The sequence below is a fragment of the Danio aesculapii genome, chromosome 11, assembly GCF_903798145.1.
Source record: "Danio aesculapii chromosome 11, fDanAes4.1, whole genome shotgun sequence".
Classification (NCBI taxonomy): domain Eukaryota; kingdom Metazoa; phylum Chordata; class Actinopteri; order Cypriniformes; family Danionidae; genus Danio; species Danio aesculapii.
In genome coordinates this window covers 15,637,292-15,652,034 of record NC_079445.1, presented here as the reverse complement: position 1 = coordinate 15,652,034, position 14,743 = coordinate 15,637,292, and the positions used below count along the sequence as shown (strand labels likewise).

The 14,743-nt window shown below is 36.9% G+C and overlaps 1 protein-coding gene across 1 annotated transcript in view; it reads left to right on the top strand.

Moving 5' to 3' along the window:
- LOC130237808 (dynein heavy chain domain-containing protein 1) overlaps positions 1-14,743 on the top strand; it is a 66,328-nt gene that overhangs the window by 19,279 nt on the left and 32,306 nt on the right. The window contains 9 exon segments of the mRNA XM_056468833.1: positions 35-161; positions 697-886; positions 978-1,257; positions 6,364-8,062; positions 10,805-11,034; positions 11,134-11,320; positions 13,628-13,730; positions 14,144-14,293; positions 14,436-14,627. Coding sequence (XP_056324808.1) covers positions 35-161; positions 697-886; positions 978-1,257; positions 6,364-8,062; positions 10,805-11,034; positions 11,134-11,320; positions 13,628-13,730; positions 14,144-14,293; positions 14,436-14,627 — 3,158 coding nt within the window.

The following is a 14,743-nucleotide window of genomic DNA, read 5'->3' as shown; positions in this document are numbered from 1 at the left end:
AATAAATCTGTCTTTCATATTCTTTGCTTATTAGACAGTGCACAAGTTCTTCAGCCACCATGCACTGATGCCATGGCTACCTCTATTCATTGGGGGTTGCACACAAGAAACATGTTTATTGTTGCTTATATTTGGGGATTTGGAGGACATTTGCACCCTAGGTATGTCACATGTGAAGATGTCTTATGTTGTGATGAAAACATATTTACACTCTGGCTTTGCTAATAAGTTTTGACAATCAAACTGCACAAACAATCTGCAAATAACAATGAATATAACGTTTTCCTGTAATAAGTACCCAAATAATCTTTATTTTAAACTTTAAAGGCACAGTATGTAAAATTTTTTCATTAAAATGTCCAAAAACCTAGAACAGCTGTAGCTCTGCTGCTTTCATGCCATTTTCTCTCATCAGCTATTGCGTCAATGGTCTTGATTCACTTCGATGGCTTTCAACCTTTCACACTACCATAATACAAAAGTTTTAAATACTTATTTATGAACATGATTTATTCAGAAGTCCCCGTAGGAAGTAATGAAGATGACAACTCCCATGATTCCACACTCAGTCAGAGCATCATCAAACTATGCTTTTTGTTTGTGGTGAATACATGCTCCCTAGTGGTAAAAATTACATATTGTGTCTTAATTTGCACAAAACATTACATATTATTTACATACATGTTCCTATCATAGGCACTGGCTGCAGTTTGATCTTTTTGCACGCGAGGCCTTGTATAAGAGCTGTTGTGAAGTTGAGACTCCTCCAGAAGGCACAGTATTTGAGCATTTCTTTGAATTCAGTGAGGAAATGAGAGGCACAACCAATTTCATCGACTGTAGCACTCGTAAGAGTCCTCAGCTCTTCTTCACCTCTGTGCCTCAGGTTTGCCTTTTTTTCATAGAGTACATATAGCATAAGATTATTTAACAGCAATTGCGATGTGTTTGAGCTGTGTCTATACTTTTTGTTACAGTATGAAATGCATGCATATCTCCTGGACATGCTGCTGGATGTTCAGCAGCCAGCACTTCTTGTTGGAGAGTCTGGTTCTGGAAAAACGATGCTGTGCAAGTCTTTAGTATCACAAGCAAGAGCACACATACATTTACCATCCAGTCCAGGCCTACACCCTTCTGTCTTGTGCAAGACACTTGAGAAACTTAGATGTCAGAACACTCAGCTACACAACAAGAAAGTCTCAAAGAAGCCAGACTTACTTCTGTTCATCGACGACCTTTATGAAGCGCCATTTGGTGAGTGTTAGAAGTTTCAATGAATAGGCAAATGGAGTGTCATGCATATATTATCTTTTTATGTTTCATCAATTAGTTTTGGTTTTTGTTTGAAAGCTTGAACTACTGAAAACAAACCCATAAATATAATCCTGGGTTATCTTTCTTAATGTTTCATGCTGTTTATGGTTTACCTGAGGTCATGGCTGGGATTATCCAATGGGCATAATTGGCACTGTCCCATGGGTCATGCAGATTTGAAGATTAAAAAAAAAACTATTTCTGTTTAGGTTAAAAACATGTAGTGTACCTTGTTGGTAGAAGCTATTTATGCAATCTTCACCCATCAATGTCTGGTTGACATAGACAACTTTGAAGATGGACTTTTGACAGGCACAGTGGTGTAGGTTGCAAAGTGCACAGCAACATTTTTATATTCTATGGATCATGAACCCGGTTTGGATTTACCCTCTGCCAAACACATTCTTCTTTTTTCCTCTATTACAGGAGATTGTAAATAGAATTATTTTCGATAAGAGGGAAACATATTTTAAAAATTAAATATTGAAAATGTAAAAAATAAAGTCACAAGTGCCTTGTGGGTATTTAATGAATTATATTTATTGATTGTATATAAACAGCATCTACTATAAGATTTATTTCAAAGAAACTGCAGCTATTTTTACATAGCGTTGTAGAGAAACAGCTCAAAGTGAATTAAAGATTCATTTGAATGGGCCTTCAAAAGAATCAACTCTTTAAATCCGAACAAACGAATTGTCCAGCAATCGTTCCAATAGACAGTTGACTTCAACTACGGCTATTGCTATCCAAAAATAAAAACCCATTTATGTTTAAGCAGGGTAACATGATCGAAGTTTAAGGCATTAGATTCACAAATATGCACAGGCACCTTTCTTTATACAAAATGAATACATTTCATTTACACCAGTTAAGTGGTAATCTGGAGGCGTTACTTGCGTTCCTTTTGTGATGTGAAGGACTTCCTCTGTTGAGCTTAATTCCCACGTGGTCAACTGGTGGTCGGCTCTTTGATCTGTGAGGCTTGGAGTGGGGTGGAGTCTGTTGGCGGAAACAGTTCTAGTCGTGTTGACTTCTGGTTTCATGCACTAAACTTAACTAGACTCTCGATGGAAAGAAAAGAAGGAAAGGTATCAGAGATTGGAATGTCTGAGCTGCGCGGTTAACCCATTTTTGCCATGCTCCAAGTCTCTTCACTGAACCTGAAGAGAAGCTGTCCTGAGCTGGAACGGAACAACTCTTTCTCCCGGGGTCGGTGACGGTTCTCATTCTTCTTCTTCTGGAATTCTCTGGGTGTTCTTAGGGGTGTGGCCTTAGGTACCAGCTTTTATAAGGGTGGTCTTGTAACACCCTCTGCAGCTGAGTTGACCAATGAGAAGTTAACTCCCCGAGGCATGTTTTATAGTCCTTTGTTCTGAAGCTTGGTACGTTGCATATGCATTCTGGTTGAAAGCTGATGCAGAAATGTTTAAAGTTTCCTAAAAAGTTAATATGTTGCACATGTATTGACATAAAATGCAAACAATCGTTCAGTACACCATATTAGCTTTGCAGGGATATCAAACATGAACTATCTCTATTAAAACCATAATATTAATATACAGGAGCAAGAGACATGTTGCAAAACACCTGATTACACATAAAGAGAGAATAAATGCTTATATTAAAAGCATAAGTCTTAACCAAGGAGTGCATAGGAGCTTGACCATGTCTCTGCGTCCATTCCTTCGTGTCATAAATACCTTGTATTCGAATTACACACTGACCATCCAGTCTTTTCTGTGTAGGAGAGGCTGACGGTGTATTATTTGTTGAACAAAGCAAAATAATTATATGTCTGATCGGCCACATCTGTAAACTTATAAAAAGCCTAAATTAATTTCCACTTGGTGTTAACAGCATTTTGATAATAAAATTGTAATAAAATATATTTGTAAATGTCATACACTAAAAATACACTTTTAAAATTATATTTTTACTTCAGCTTTGTTTTAGGGCACTTGAACAACTATATTAAACACCTCTAATTTTCATTAGTTTCATTAGTATATTTCTAAAAATTATGCTTTAGATGCTTTAAAAATTTGTTTTAATCTTTGTAAGCTATAAATATATGTACTTTTTATAAGTAAAATATCCCAACTGTGGTACTTAATACACTTAATATAAATTCACTTACTGTTAAACAGTGAATTTAGCAAGTATTTTAAAAGACATTGTGGGCCTCTGAATTCTTAATCCAGATCTAATTCTCGGTATTCATAAACTTCTGTTTAACACTTTTATATTCCTTAAATGGCAACTATTTTACCCCTTTTATAAGATATAAGATAAGCCTTCGGTGTCTCCAGAATGTGTCTGTGAAGTGTCAACTCAAATTACCCATCAGATAATTGATTATAGCCTCCAGAATCTGCCCGTTTTAGTGTCTAAGTACAATGTAGCTGTTTTTGTTGCCTGTGGCTTTAAATGCAAATGAGCTGCTTCTTCCCACCCACCATTCTCACGTGCGTGTCTGCTTCTCATCATGCGTTACATCAGATAAACAGCACAGTGAGCAAGACAGACTCGGATGAATCTGAAATAGACCTCATTAGTCAAAAATATCAAGTAAGTTTATTAGATGTATTTGTGGTGGAGTTTATTCAAGCCTTTCTGAAATGATGAGTCACCCACAAATGTTGTTTGCAGCACACACACACACACACACACACACACACACACACACACACACACACACATTGTTTACTGACACTATGCGACCGTGGTGATTATAGCGATTAAGAATTAGATATCGATTTTACTGTCTTTATTACAAACATGGCGCCAGTCAATCAATTTGGTGGGTGGGGAAAACCGCACTTCTATGTCACGTTGCAGTGGGCCTCAAAATCACTGGTCCTATTTTAACGTCAGGAAATTTTTAAAAAGAGACTTATTGGCTTTATTTCAATCCAATATTACAGTGCACACACTACACAAACAGACAATTCTGTCCAAACAGCTTACATAAGTAGATTTTTTTCTTTAACCCTGGGATCAAGGTCTTTATTAGCAGATTTGTGGTATCAGTGACAATAAACATGACATGTAACCTGTTTATTTTCATGTTAAATTCTGTTTATGTCACTCTGTCTCACCTTTTGACATTTTTCACTCAAACGACATTTTAGATAAATTACAATGTGTAGTGCTGTCATGACGATGCCTGATTCATGGAAAAAGCAGTGCTAACCTCACTTAGAAATTACATGTAATAAATGTTCAGAATGCTGATATCCTGGGAGCATTTGCATCAGCTGTGCATAAGTTAAAATGTACTGTAGTTTATTTGTGACATAAAGAGACACTAAGTTAAATGGATGCATTACTAAATAGTTTTGTGTTGCATCATTGCACTTAGTTTAATCTCTATGTTACAGTTAAATATTTAAGGAAGCCTCTGCCCATTAATAATGATAGAAAAGAGATGACAGCAAGATTAGATTACATTGATGAGCTTGTGATTGATAATGATGAGCCACAAGTTCTCCCTTATTTCATCTCGCTCTGCTCACAGCCATTAGCTTTTATTTAGTTTATGATCTGCCAAGTCTTACAGTACTTTTCACTCTGTGACAGAGGAGTTTAATTTTCTTTCAAGTGATTTGTTTTGTTTGAGTCCATCAAGGAAAATGAAAATTTCTTCATGACTGACAGTTTACAGTTTACAGACTTCAGATTGATGTTCTACCCCAACGTTGTAGGACGTTGCATTTTTTTTGGAAATGAAAATCGGGTTGATGTCAGAACCTAACGTCAGGCTGACGTCAATGTCCATCGTCAGGCAGATGTTGCATTTTGGTTACTTTCTAATGCAACCTAAAAAAATCAGCGTCTAATGATGTTACAGCTTGACATTACCAATCTTGGTTGCCATACCTGACAAATAAATGTCAGTATTTTATGTTCATTTAATGTTGGTTTAAGGACATGGGGAGTTAATCAGAAACATTTTTTAATGAGCATTTATTTATAAAAACAAAAGTTTGTCTTTAGACAACATTTTCTTCATTTTCAAATAGATACAGAAAGTAAAAAAAATACATTTTAGCTTTTACAGATACAGGAACAAGATAACAAAAAGGGTGCCACTTCAGCCTAAATGGCAGCTATGTTATGTTTACTTGGCCATTTTCTTTGCACTGTGCAAAAATAGAATAGCATCTACTGTGCCTGGATTCGGGCGATTCCGCCTCGCCTCCAGTAGGCTACTCTTGCACTTCATCTATTATTTTTGGTGTCTCATCTTCCCATTCTGCAAAGCCCACTCACTGCTTTTTCGCTGGTTCACAGCCATGTCCAGCTACATCCACCCGTGACCCACCCGCAATTAATCATAATGTATTTTTTATTACCTGACCCGCCCGATCCGCGCATCACTAATCCTGACAGTCTCATTGCTGTATATGGAGGATCAGGGAGCTCTATGGTTTTATCTAAAGTATTTTAATTTGTATTCTGAAGATGAACGTAGGTCTTCGGATTTGGAAAACAAGACATGAGAGTGAATAATTATACCAAAATTTTTGTTTGAACTAACCTTTTACTGCTTTTGATTCTGATTCTGAAACAATTTTGTGCTTAATAGATGTCTAATAGACATCTAAATGTAGACATCTTGGCTAAAACAAGGTTAAACTTGGGCTGTCAGTGAAAATCTAATAGACATCTAAGAATAGCCCAAAACTAGACCAGCCGTCAAATAGACAGATTAGACAGACTTTATATGTGTAGTCAGTCATTTCTGTTTCTTTGATGACTAGTCTAGTTTTGGCCTATTCTTAGACATCTATTAGATTTTCACTGTCAGCCCAAATTTAGCCTTGTTCTTACCAAGATGACTATGTTTAGACTTCTTTTAAAAACAAAAAAATGCTTGCTGGGTATTTTCCTTTTTAACAATTTAAATGCTTTTGATTGGCTATTACGTTCTTTAGTGCAACTCTACATTATCTTACAGAGAGCTTAAGACTTACTATCTTCTGCTAGTAGTTATTAAGTCTCTTGACACTGAATAACAGCTGAATATTCTCTTCTCTGCAGATGCTTGTGGAAAAACATCCAAGACTCTTGAGACCCTGCGTCAGTGCATTTCTAGAGGTGAAGTGTTGGTATCAGACGGCTCTCACTTCAAGCTATTTCAATCAAAATCCATTAATTATCTCGCCACTTGCAGCGTTCCTGAGGCAAGCGACAGCTACTGGGTTTCTCCACGGCTCTCTCGACTGTTTGTCATCTTGACTCTCCCAAGCATGACTTCTGAAACACTCTTTTCTATTCATTCCTCAAAACTGCAACCGTGGCTGAAAGAAATACAAGCAACGCAGAGCCTTGCAGACAAAGCAAACTGCATTATTACCTCAACTCTTGACGTATACCTTGCAGTGCGTGAATGCTATACTGTAGCCTTGAGTCCAAACTTCATTTTCTCTTTGCATGATATTCATAGAGTGTTTCAAGGGATGTATCTCTGGAGGTCAAGGATTGATGGCCAGCAGGCTCTTTGGAGTAGTTTTGGTTTTAGAAGCTACTCTTCAACTGAGAGAGTCTCTTTTCCATCTGTTCTTGAACACGACCTCAACATTGTCCGCCTGTGGACGCATGAGTGTTTGCGCACTTTTGGTGATCGCCTAGATTCAGAAGATGCATGCCAAAAACTTATCTCAATTATAGCTGAAGTTTCTGAGAAGAATTTTGGCACGATGTTGACAAATGAATCCCAAACACTTCCAGCAGATACCTCAAGCCCTACGGACATGTTATCTGTAACAAGCACATACAATGTAAACCAGCAACTAGATTCAAGCTCTTTGCAGATGGAAGAAACTTTGAATCCTTGGCTTGTTGAAGCAGAAGTTCAGACAGAGAGTGAAGAGACCAATGTAGAAAGCAACTCCAGCTTGTACAGTACAGGAATTGATGAAGATGTATCTTCGTACACCAATGACAATGTAAAAAAAGCTGGAAAATTTGAGAGTGATCCAGAAACATCAGAGTTGATATCTGAATCTTCAAGTTGTTCATTTCCAATGTTGTTTTCTACTCTTTCTTCTCATTCTATTGGAAACTATGTCAACCAAAAACCATCATCACGCACAGAGTTTTTGCAACATCTACAAGAAACTTCTTCCATCCAGAATGTGGTTTTCAGTCCAGAACTTTGTGAAACATCAAAAAACATTCTTCTGCATCATAATTTCAAACGCACCCATGTGTATCAAGAAAGAAATGTTGAAGTGTTGATTGACCAGCTAGTTCATACTCTTAAAATCAGAGAAGAAAATAAAGATGAAAAGTCTGTTAACACTCACTATAATCCAAAATGGGCTGTGCATCATCAGAACGTACACCAACTTGTGCATGTCATCAGAGCTTTTCTTATTCCTGGTGGACATGGTGCTCTTTTAGGAGCTGCAAAGAAAACTGGCAGAAAGACTATTGTGCGTCTAGCAGCTGCTCTGACGGGATATCAACTAGTTGAGGTTCATTCTGGAAATGAGACGAAGTTATGGGGAATGATGAAAGACATTTGGAGCCAAACTGGGGTGAATGCTGGAGATTTGGTTGTACTGGTTCATGAGAATACCAGCCAAGCTGTAAAGGATCAGCTGCTGGTAATGATGGCCAATGGAAGCTTCCCTGGACTGTATTCAGATGAAGAACTGAGGAATGTGACTCTGCAGATGAAAGCGTTGATGAAAGATACACATTGTTATTTGAAGGATGATCAAGCTCTTGAAATGTAGGGTATCAGTATCCATTTGTTTTCAAATAATTTACGTTTTAACAACAGTTTCATATAATTCACTGTTGTTGAATGATATATATACAGCGGGGAAAATAAGCGAACACGCCACCATTTTTCTCAGAAAACGTATATCTTAAGGTGCTGTTGACTTGAGATTTTCACCAGATGTTAATAGCAACCAAAGAAATGTATATATGCAAGGAAAACAAATCTAATTAGTTTACAAATTAAGTTATGTGTAATAAATTGAAATTCACAGGGAAAAAGTGTTGAACACATAAAGAAATGGAGGTGTAGAAAGGCAGTGAAAGTCCAGACAGCATCTGAAATCTCTCAGTAGTTTTTCAGCAACCCTCTACCCTTTGTCATTGTAAATTAAGCTGCTTCAGTCCAACATCAACATTAGCAGGATGATGAAGATGAAACCAGGGTAGACATTTCAGTGAGACAATGAGCCCAAACACAGCCAAGGAAACTCTCAGATGCTTTCAAAGTAAGATAATCAAGCTGTAGATTGGCCCAGCCAATCACCTGACTTGAATCCAATGGAAAATACAAAATAAAGATCAGATTTAATAGACGAGACACACAGAACCATCAAGATTTTTTACACTCTGTTGATGTCTGTGAAAAACTTACACCTGAGCAATGCATGTGACTTCATTCTTATGTTTGTTATCTTCATTTTTATTATGTTTGTTATCTTCATTATTATTATGTTTGTATCTTCATTTCAACAGCTCCTTTAGAAATATTATTCTCAGGAAAAAACATGACGTGTTCAGTACTTATTTTCCTCATTGTATAATGAATGAATAATAACTGAATGTTAAATAATTTTCCATTCTTATAATTTTTTTCTTTGTGTATTGTTGAAATCAGTTTGCAATTTGGATTTATCATTGAAGTGTCACTGAAATGTCCACTGAAGTGTCATGCAGTGCATCCGGAAAGTATTCATAGCGCTTCACTTTTTTCACATTGTTTTATGTTACAGCCTTATTCCAAAATAGATTAAATTCATTTATTTCCTCAAAATTCTACACACAATACCCCATAATGACAATGTGAAAAAAAGAGTTTTCGAAATTGTTGCAAATTTATTAAAAATAAAAATCCTGAAAAATCACATGTACAAAAGTATTCACAGCCTTTGCTCAATACTTTGTTGACACACCTTTGGCAGCAATTACAGCCTCAAGTATTTTGAATATGATGCCACAAGCTTGACTCACCTGTCTTAGGGAATTTTTGCCCATTTGCAGTACCTCTCAAGCTCTATCAGGTTGGATGGGAAATGACGGTGTACAGCCAGTTTCAGATCTCTCCAGAGATGTTCAATAGAATTACGTCTGGGCTCTAGCTGGGCCACTCAAGGACATTCACCAAGTTGTTGTGAAGTCACTCCATTGATATTTTGGTGGTGTGCTTTGGGTCATTGTCCTGCTGGAAGATAAACCGTCATCCCAGTCTGAGGTCAAGAGCACTCTAAAGCAGGTTTTCATTCAGGATGTCTCTGTGCATTGCTGCATTCATCTTTCCCTCTATCCTGACTAGTCTTCCAGTTCCTGCTGCTGAAAAACATCCCCACAGCATGATGCTGCCACCACCATGCTTCACAGTAGGGATGGTATTAGCCTGGTGATGAGCGGTGCCTGGCTTTCTCCAAATGTATAGCCTTGCATTCACTCCAAAGAGTTTAATTTTAGTCTCATCAGACCAGAGAATTTTGTTTCTTATGGTCTGAGAGTCCTTCAGATGCCTTTTGGCAAATTCCAGGTGAGTAGTGGCTTCTGTCTGGCCACTCCACCATACAGGCCTGATTGCTGGATTGCTGCACGGATGGTTGTTCTTCTGTAAGGTTCTTCTCTCTCCACAGAAGAATGCTGGAGCTCAGACAGAGTGACTGTTGGGTTATTGATCACCTCCCTGACTAAGGCCCTTCTCCCCCAATCACTCAGCTTAGACAGCCGGCCAGCTCTAGGAAGAGTCCTTGTGGTTCCAAACATCTTCCACTTACAGATGATGGAGGCCACTGTGCTCATTGGAAATTTCAGAGCAACAGAAATTTTTCTGTAACCTTCTGCAGCCTTGTGCCTCGAGACAATCCTGTCTCATAGGTCTACAGACAATACCTTTGTCTTCATGCTTGGTTTGTGCTTTGACATGCACTGTCAACCCCGGGACCTTATATAGACAGGTGTATGCCTTTTCAAATCATGTCCAATCAACTGAATTTACCACAGAGGAACTCCAATTAAGCTGCTGAAACATCTCAAGAATGATCAGTGGAAACAGAATGTACCTGATCTCAATTTAGAGCTTCACGGCAAAGGCTGTGAATACTTACAGTATATATATATGATTTTTCAGATTTTTTTTATTTTTTATAAATTTGCAACAATTTAATAAAATCTTTTTTCACATTGTCATTATGGGGTATTGTGTGTAGAATTTTGAGGAAATAAATGAGTTTAATCCATTTTGGAATAAGGCTATAACACAAAAAAGGGAAAAAGTGAAGCGCTATGAATACTTTCCGGATGCACTGTATATAGAATCAAGATCAAATATAGAAACCACTTATTTAAAAGTATGACTAATAATTATGAATAAAGCAATAGTCAAATCATAACTCATAAATTAAATTTAAAAAAATCTTGAATACTGGCGGATAACCAATATATCATGAATATTGAAAGTTGAGTCATTGTAATATATTTTCTTTTCATGCAGGTATTTCAGAAATATCCAAAGAAGTACACATGCATTTCTACTTTATCCTTTCCTCTGGGACAAATGTGAAGAAAAAATCCCCAGGAAATCTTACAGCTTTCTTTCACATATCACCAAGGCTTTGAGTCTCTGCTGTTGTGTAGAAGTGTTTCAACCTTGGACCTCTGAAGCTTTAGTTGAAAGTGCTTTGTATCATTTAAAAGCCAGTCGGCAGATTCCTGAGTCTGCTGGTACAGGTGAAATGATTCAATACAATTATTATTCTACCCTTAATTTTAACAAATTGATTTAACTAATTTGTTTTTGCCTGTGTATTGTTGAATTTCTAGCTGCCAAGGATAACTTAGCAGCTAGTATTTCTAAGGCAATGGCTGGGATACATTTATCGGCTTCAAAATATGCTGTCACGCTGCTCCATCTTCAACCGTTTGGCTGTCGGTCCTACATAGAGCTGATGGTTCAGTTCTTCTTTTTCTGTCACCACCAGTTTGAGAAAAACAGAGTTCAGGATTGCCGGTAAGGGGAGTATTAGTACAGCTAATGTATTAAAACATTCACTACCATCCAATAATATAGGATAATATTTATTATAATAATATAAATTAGTGTTTCTCAACCCCGTTCCTGGAGGACCACCAGCTTTGCACATTTTCTATGTCTCCTTAATCAAACACACCTGATTTAGATCATCAGCTCATTAGCAGAGACTGAAAGACCTGCAACGGGTGTGACAGCCAAAGGAGACATCCAAAACATGGAGTGTTGGTGGTCCTTAAGGAACGTGGTTGAGAAACACTGATATAAATGACAAAAAAGTGATATTTATTAGACAAGATTACTATTTTTAACCGGTTTGTGATCAAATTTAAACAGTCTTAATGAACATTATGCTGGGTTTACACCAAATGTGGAATTATGTTTTTGTGTGACTAAGTACAAAAACAATACAAACATGCAAATAGAGGGCAATTAATATAGGGCGAATTTAGTTTTATAGTAGTTCATTTTATGCTGTTGTTCAGCCGTGATTTCGCAAAATAGAAACTAAAAATAGAAACTTAGCAAGATGGTTAGGACACAAACTCCTTTTAAGATGTAAAAGATGTAAAAGTTTTTATTTCATGTTGCAACCGGTGTTGGGGAAAGTTACTTTTGAAAGTAATGCATTCCATATTTAGTTACTCCTCAAAAAAGTAACTAGTTGCGTTACTTATGGGAAGTAATGCATTACAGTCAGGGCTTGACCTTAACACCTGCCAACCTGCCAAATGCGGGTAGATTTCAGCTGTGGCAGGTTAGACAGCCACGCCCACTAGCCACTTTGGCTGGTTGAAAATAATTGTTAAATTGCCAGTGCTGTGATCGTTTGTCAATATGCTTGCAAATGTGATCTTGGAATCGAGAACAGCACGACTAACTGTTAAAATAACTGTACGCATCAGCAAAAGAAAGCAGGTCAATACCGAGTGAGAGGATGATCAACCATGCCTGGAAATGCAACTGCTACGATCCGTTCTCTTTGAAATACACTGGACAATAAGCGATGCTCGTGCACCCACACTCCTGCTACTTTCAAGTGCAGATTTTTAACAGCGGTTACCGCTTTCACTGCATTCTTTGAACACATTATTAATGGCTTAACGTTAACATCCTTTCATTATCGCACACGGTATGTTTTTCACCTGGTTTTTTGCTAACAGTCATTTTTAATATGGTTAAATTATCATCCCTTACAATAACATTGCTTTAATAAGATATTAACTCCATTTATGTATAGTAACTTGTTTTTTGACATATGACAATAATTTTTTTAGAACATTTGTTGAACAAAAAGTGTATGTATACAGCTATATTTTGCTTGTTTTTACACATTATTTAAAATATGTGGCAAGGAAATATTTAGTTTGGTGTGGCCAGAGAAAAATTTGGTAAATACTCAGTGTTGAGCCCTGAAAAAATAATTGTAATGCGACACTGTGAAACCTAACGCTCAATGAGCAAGGTCATTCACAACACACAAAAAGGTCAAACGAATGCGTAGGCATATGGGTATAACACAAAATTGAAATCAAGTAATTTTAGCATGTCAAAGTCAATTTAATGCATATAAAATATATTTTCCCAACAACAAAATTGTGTTGGCTAGTGAAAATAGCGACTGGCTAGTAAACCTATTAGCGACAGTGGCTGGTGATCAAAAAAGTTAATGTCAAGCCCTGGTTAGGTTACTTTTGAGTTATTTTTTCATAGCTACCTGAGGCTTGATCTCTTTTAGAACTTGCAGGGTATTTTTCTTTCTTTTTTTTTAAAATAGAGGAGCTCTGCATTTACCATTTAAAAAAATCTAATTAAAAAAAATGTAATAACATTACCTTCTGAGAACTTCCTGATGCTATACATGCCATATATACAGATGAATGAAAGTTGAAAGAAATGTGTTCGCTACTACCCTTGGGGAGCTCAGTTTCTCATTGAGTGTGATTCAACATAATTACACTCATTTTAATTCAGCAAACTACTCTTAAAACCAAATTAATTCATCTAAAAAGTAACTTGAGTTACATTTTTAAAAAGGTACCTTAAATATTATTACTTAATGCATTACTTTACTCGTTACCTAGAAAAGTAATATTACATAACTCACGTTACTTGTAATGCATTGCCCAACACTCGTTGCAATGTTGTGTCGTGTGTAGTCAGGACAATACTCCACATTTGCTGTGAACCCAGCATAAGAAAAAAAAGAACAATGCTGTGTGAAATGTTTAAACATTGAATGATCCATTTTTCTGAGGATTCTTTTTTATTATTTTCACATATTAGGTTGGGAAAGGTTCTAGCACATGTGAAGGACATGGCCGACACAGCTGCAAGGCACACTCAGGAAGTTATGACCTTTAGGGCCAAATGTGAAGAAAAACAGAAGGTACGTTCCAGTCTTGTCGTCTTTATTGTTATAGCACTTTATGCAGACTACTTCAAAGCAGCTTTCATTATTAAACAGGAAAGTAACAGAATCAGAGAGGCAAACATCAAAAAATGATGCATGTGGCTGGATATAATCAAGCTTTAGCAAGACAATAGTGTATCTGTTCAGCTGTTTCTGTTCAGTTTAATTCAATATTCAGCTAAAGTCCAGTGCTGCCAATATATACTGAATAACAGTACCATTACATGTTTAAAACAGAGAGGGAAGATCAATTCCATGGATAATGGCTGAGATGTAGGATATGACAAATGATAATTTTGTGAAATAAATGATTTTTATATACTATTTAATTATGCATTTAGAGAAAAAGTATTTTTTCCTCCCTATTGTATGCTTCCATGTATCTATAGTGTCTGGATCAGCTGCAGAAATTGGTTGATGCGGCACAGAAAATCTGGGAACAAAAGCAGCACCAAAGTGTTCAGGAAGAAAAATTGCTTTCCAATCTTGAAGATCATTCACTCCGAGTTCAGCACCAAGTACAAGATGCTTTTAAACAGGTCTGGTTTGATTAAATGCTTTTTGTACTCACATGTATTCGATTAAACTTTATAGTACTCCAAAATGTTAGTTTTTGAATTTACGGGTTTAAGGGAACTGGTTTCCTCACATGAGACTTTCACTGCTGCTGATTGTGTGTAGGTCAGTCCGCTGTACCAAGCAGCTCTGGAGGCTCTGCAGGCTTTGAGCCAGTCTGATTTGGATGAGATTCGGCACTACAGGATGCCGCCTGATGGAGTCATCATGGTTATGGATATTATATGCATGTTATTCAACCGTCCAGGTGGCTGGGACAGTAGCAGACAACTTATGGTGCTGTCCAGCTTTTTTCAGGTTAATTCAGTTGAAATTATCTTAATTTCTATAGTGCTTTTTACAGTTTTGACTGTGTCAAAGCAGCTTACGATAGATGAAATCTACTGAAACCTAAGAAACAATTTGCTAACACT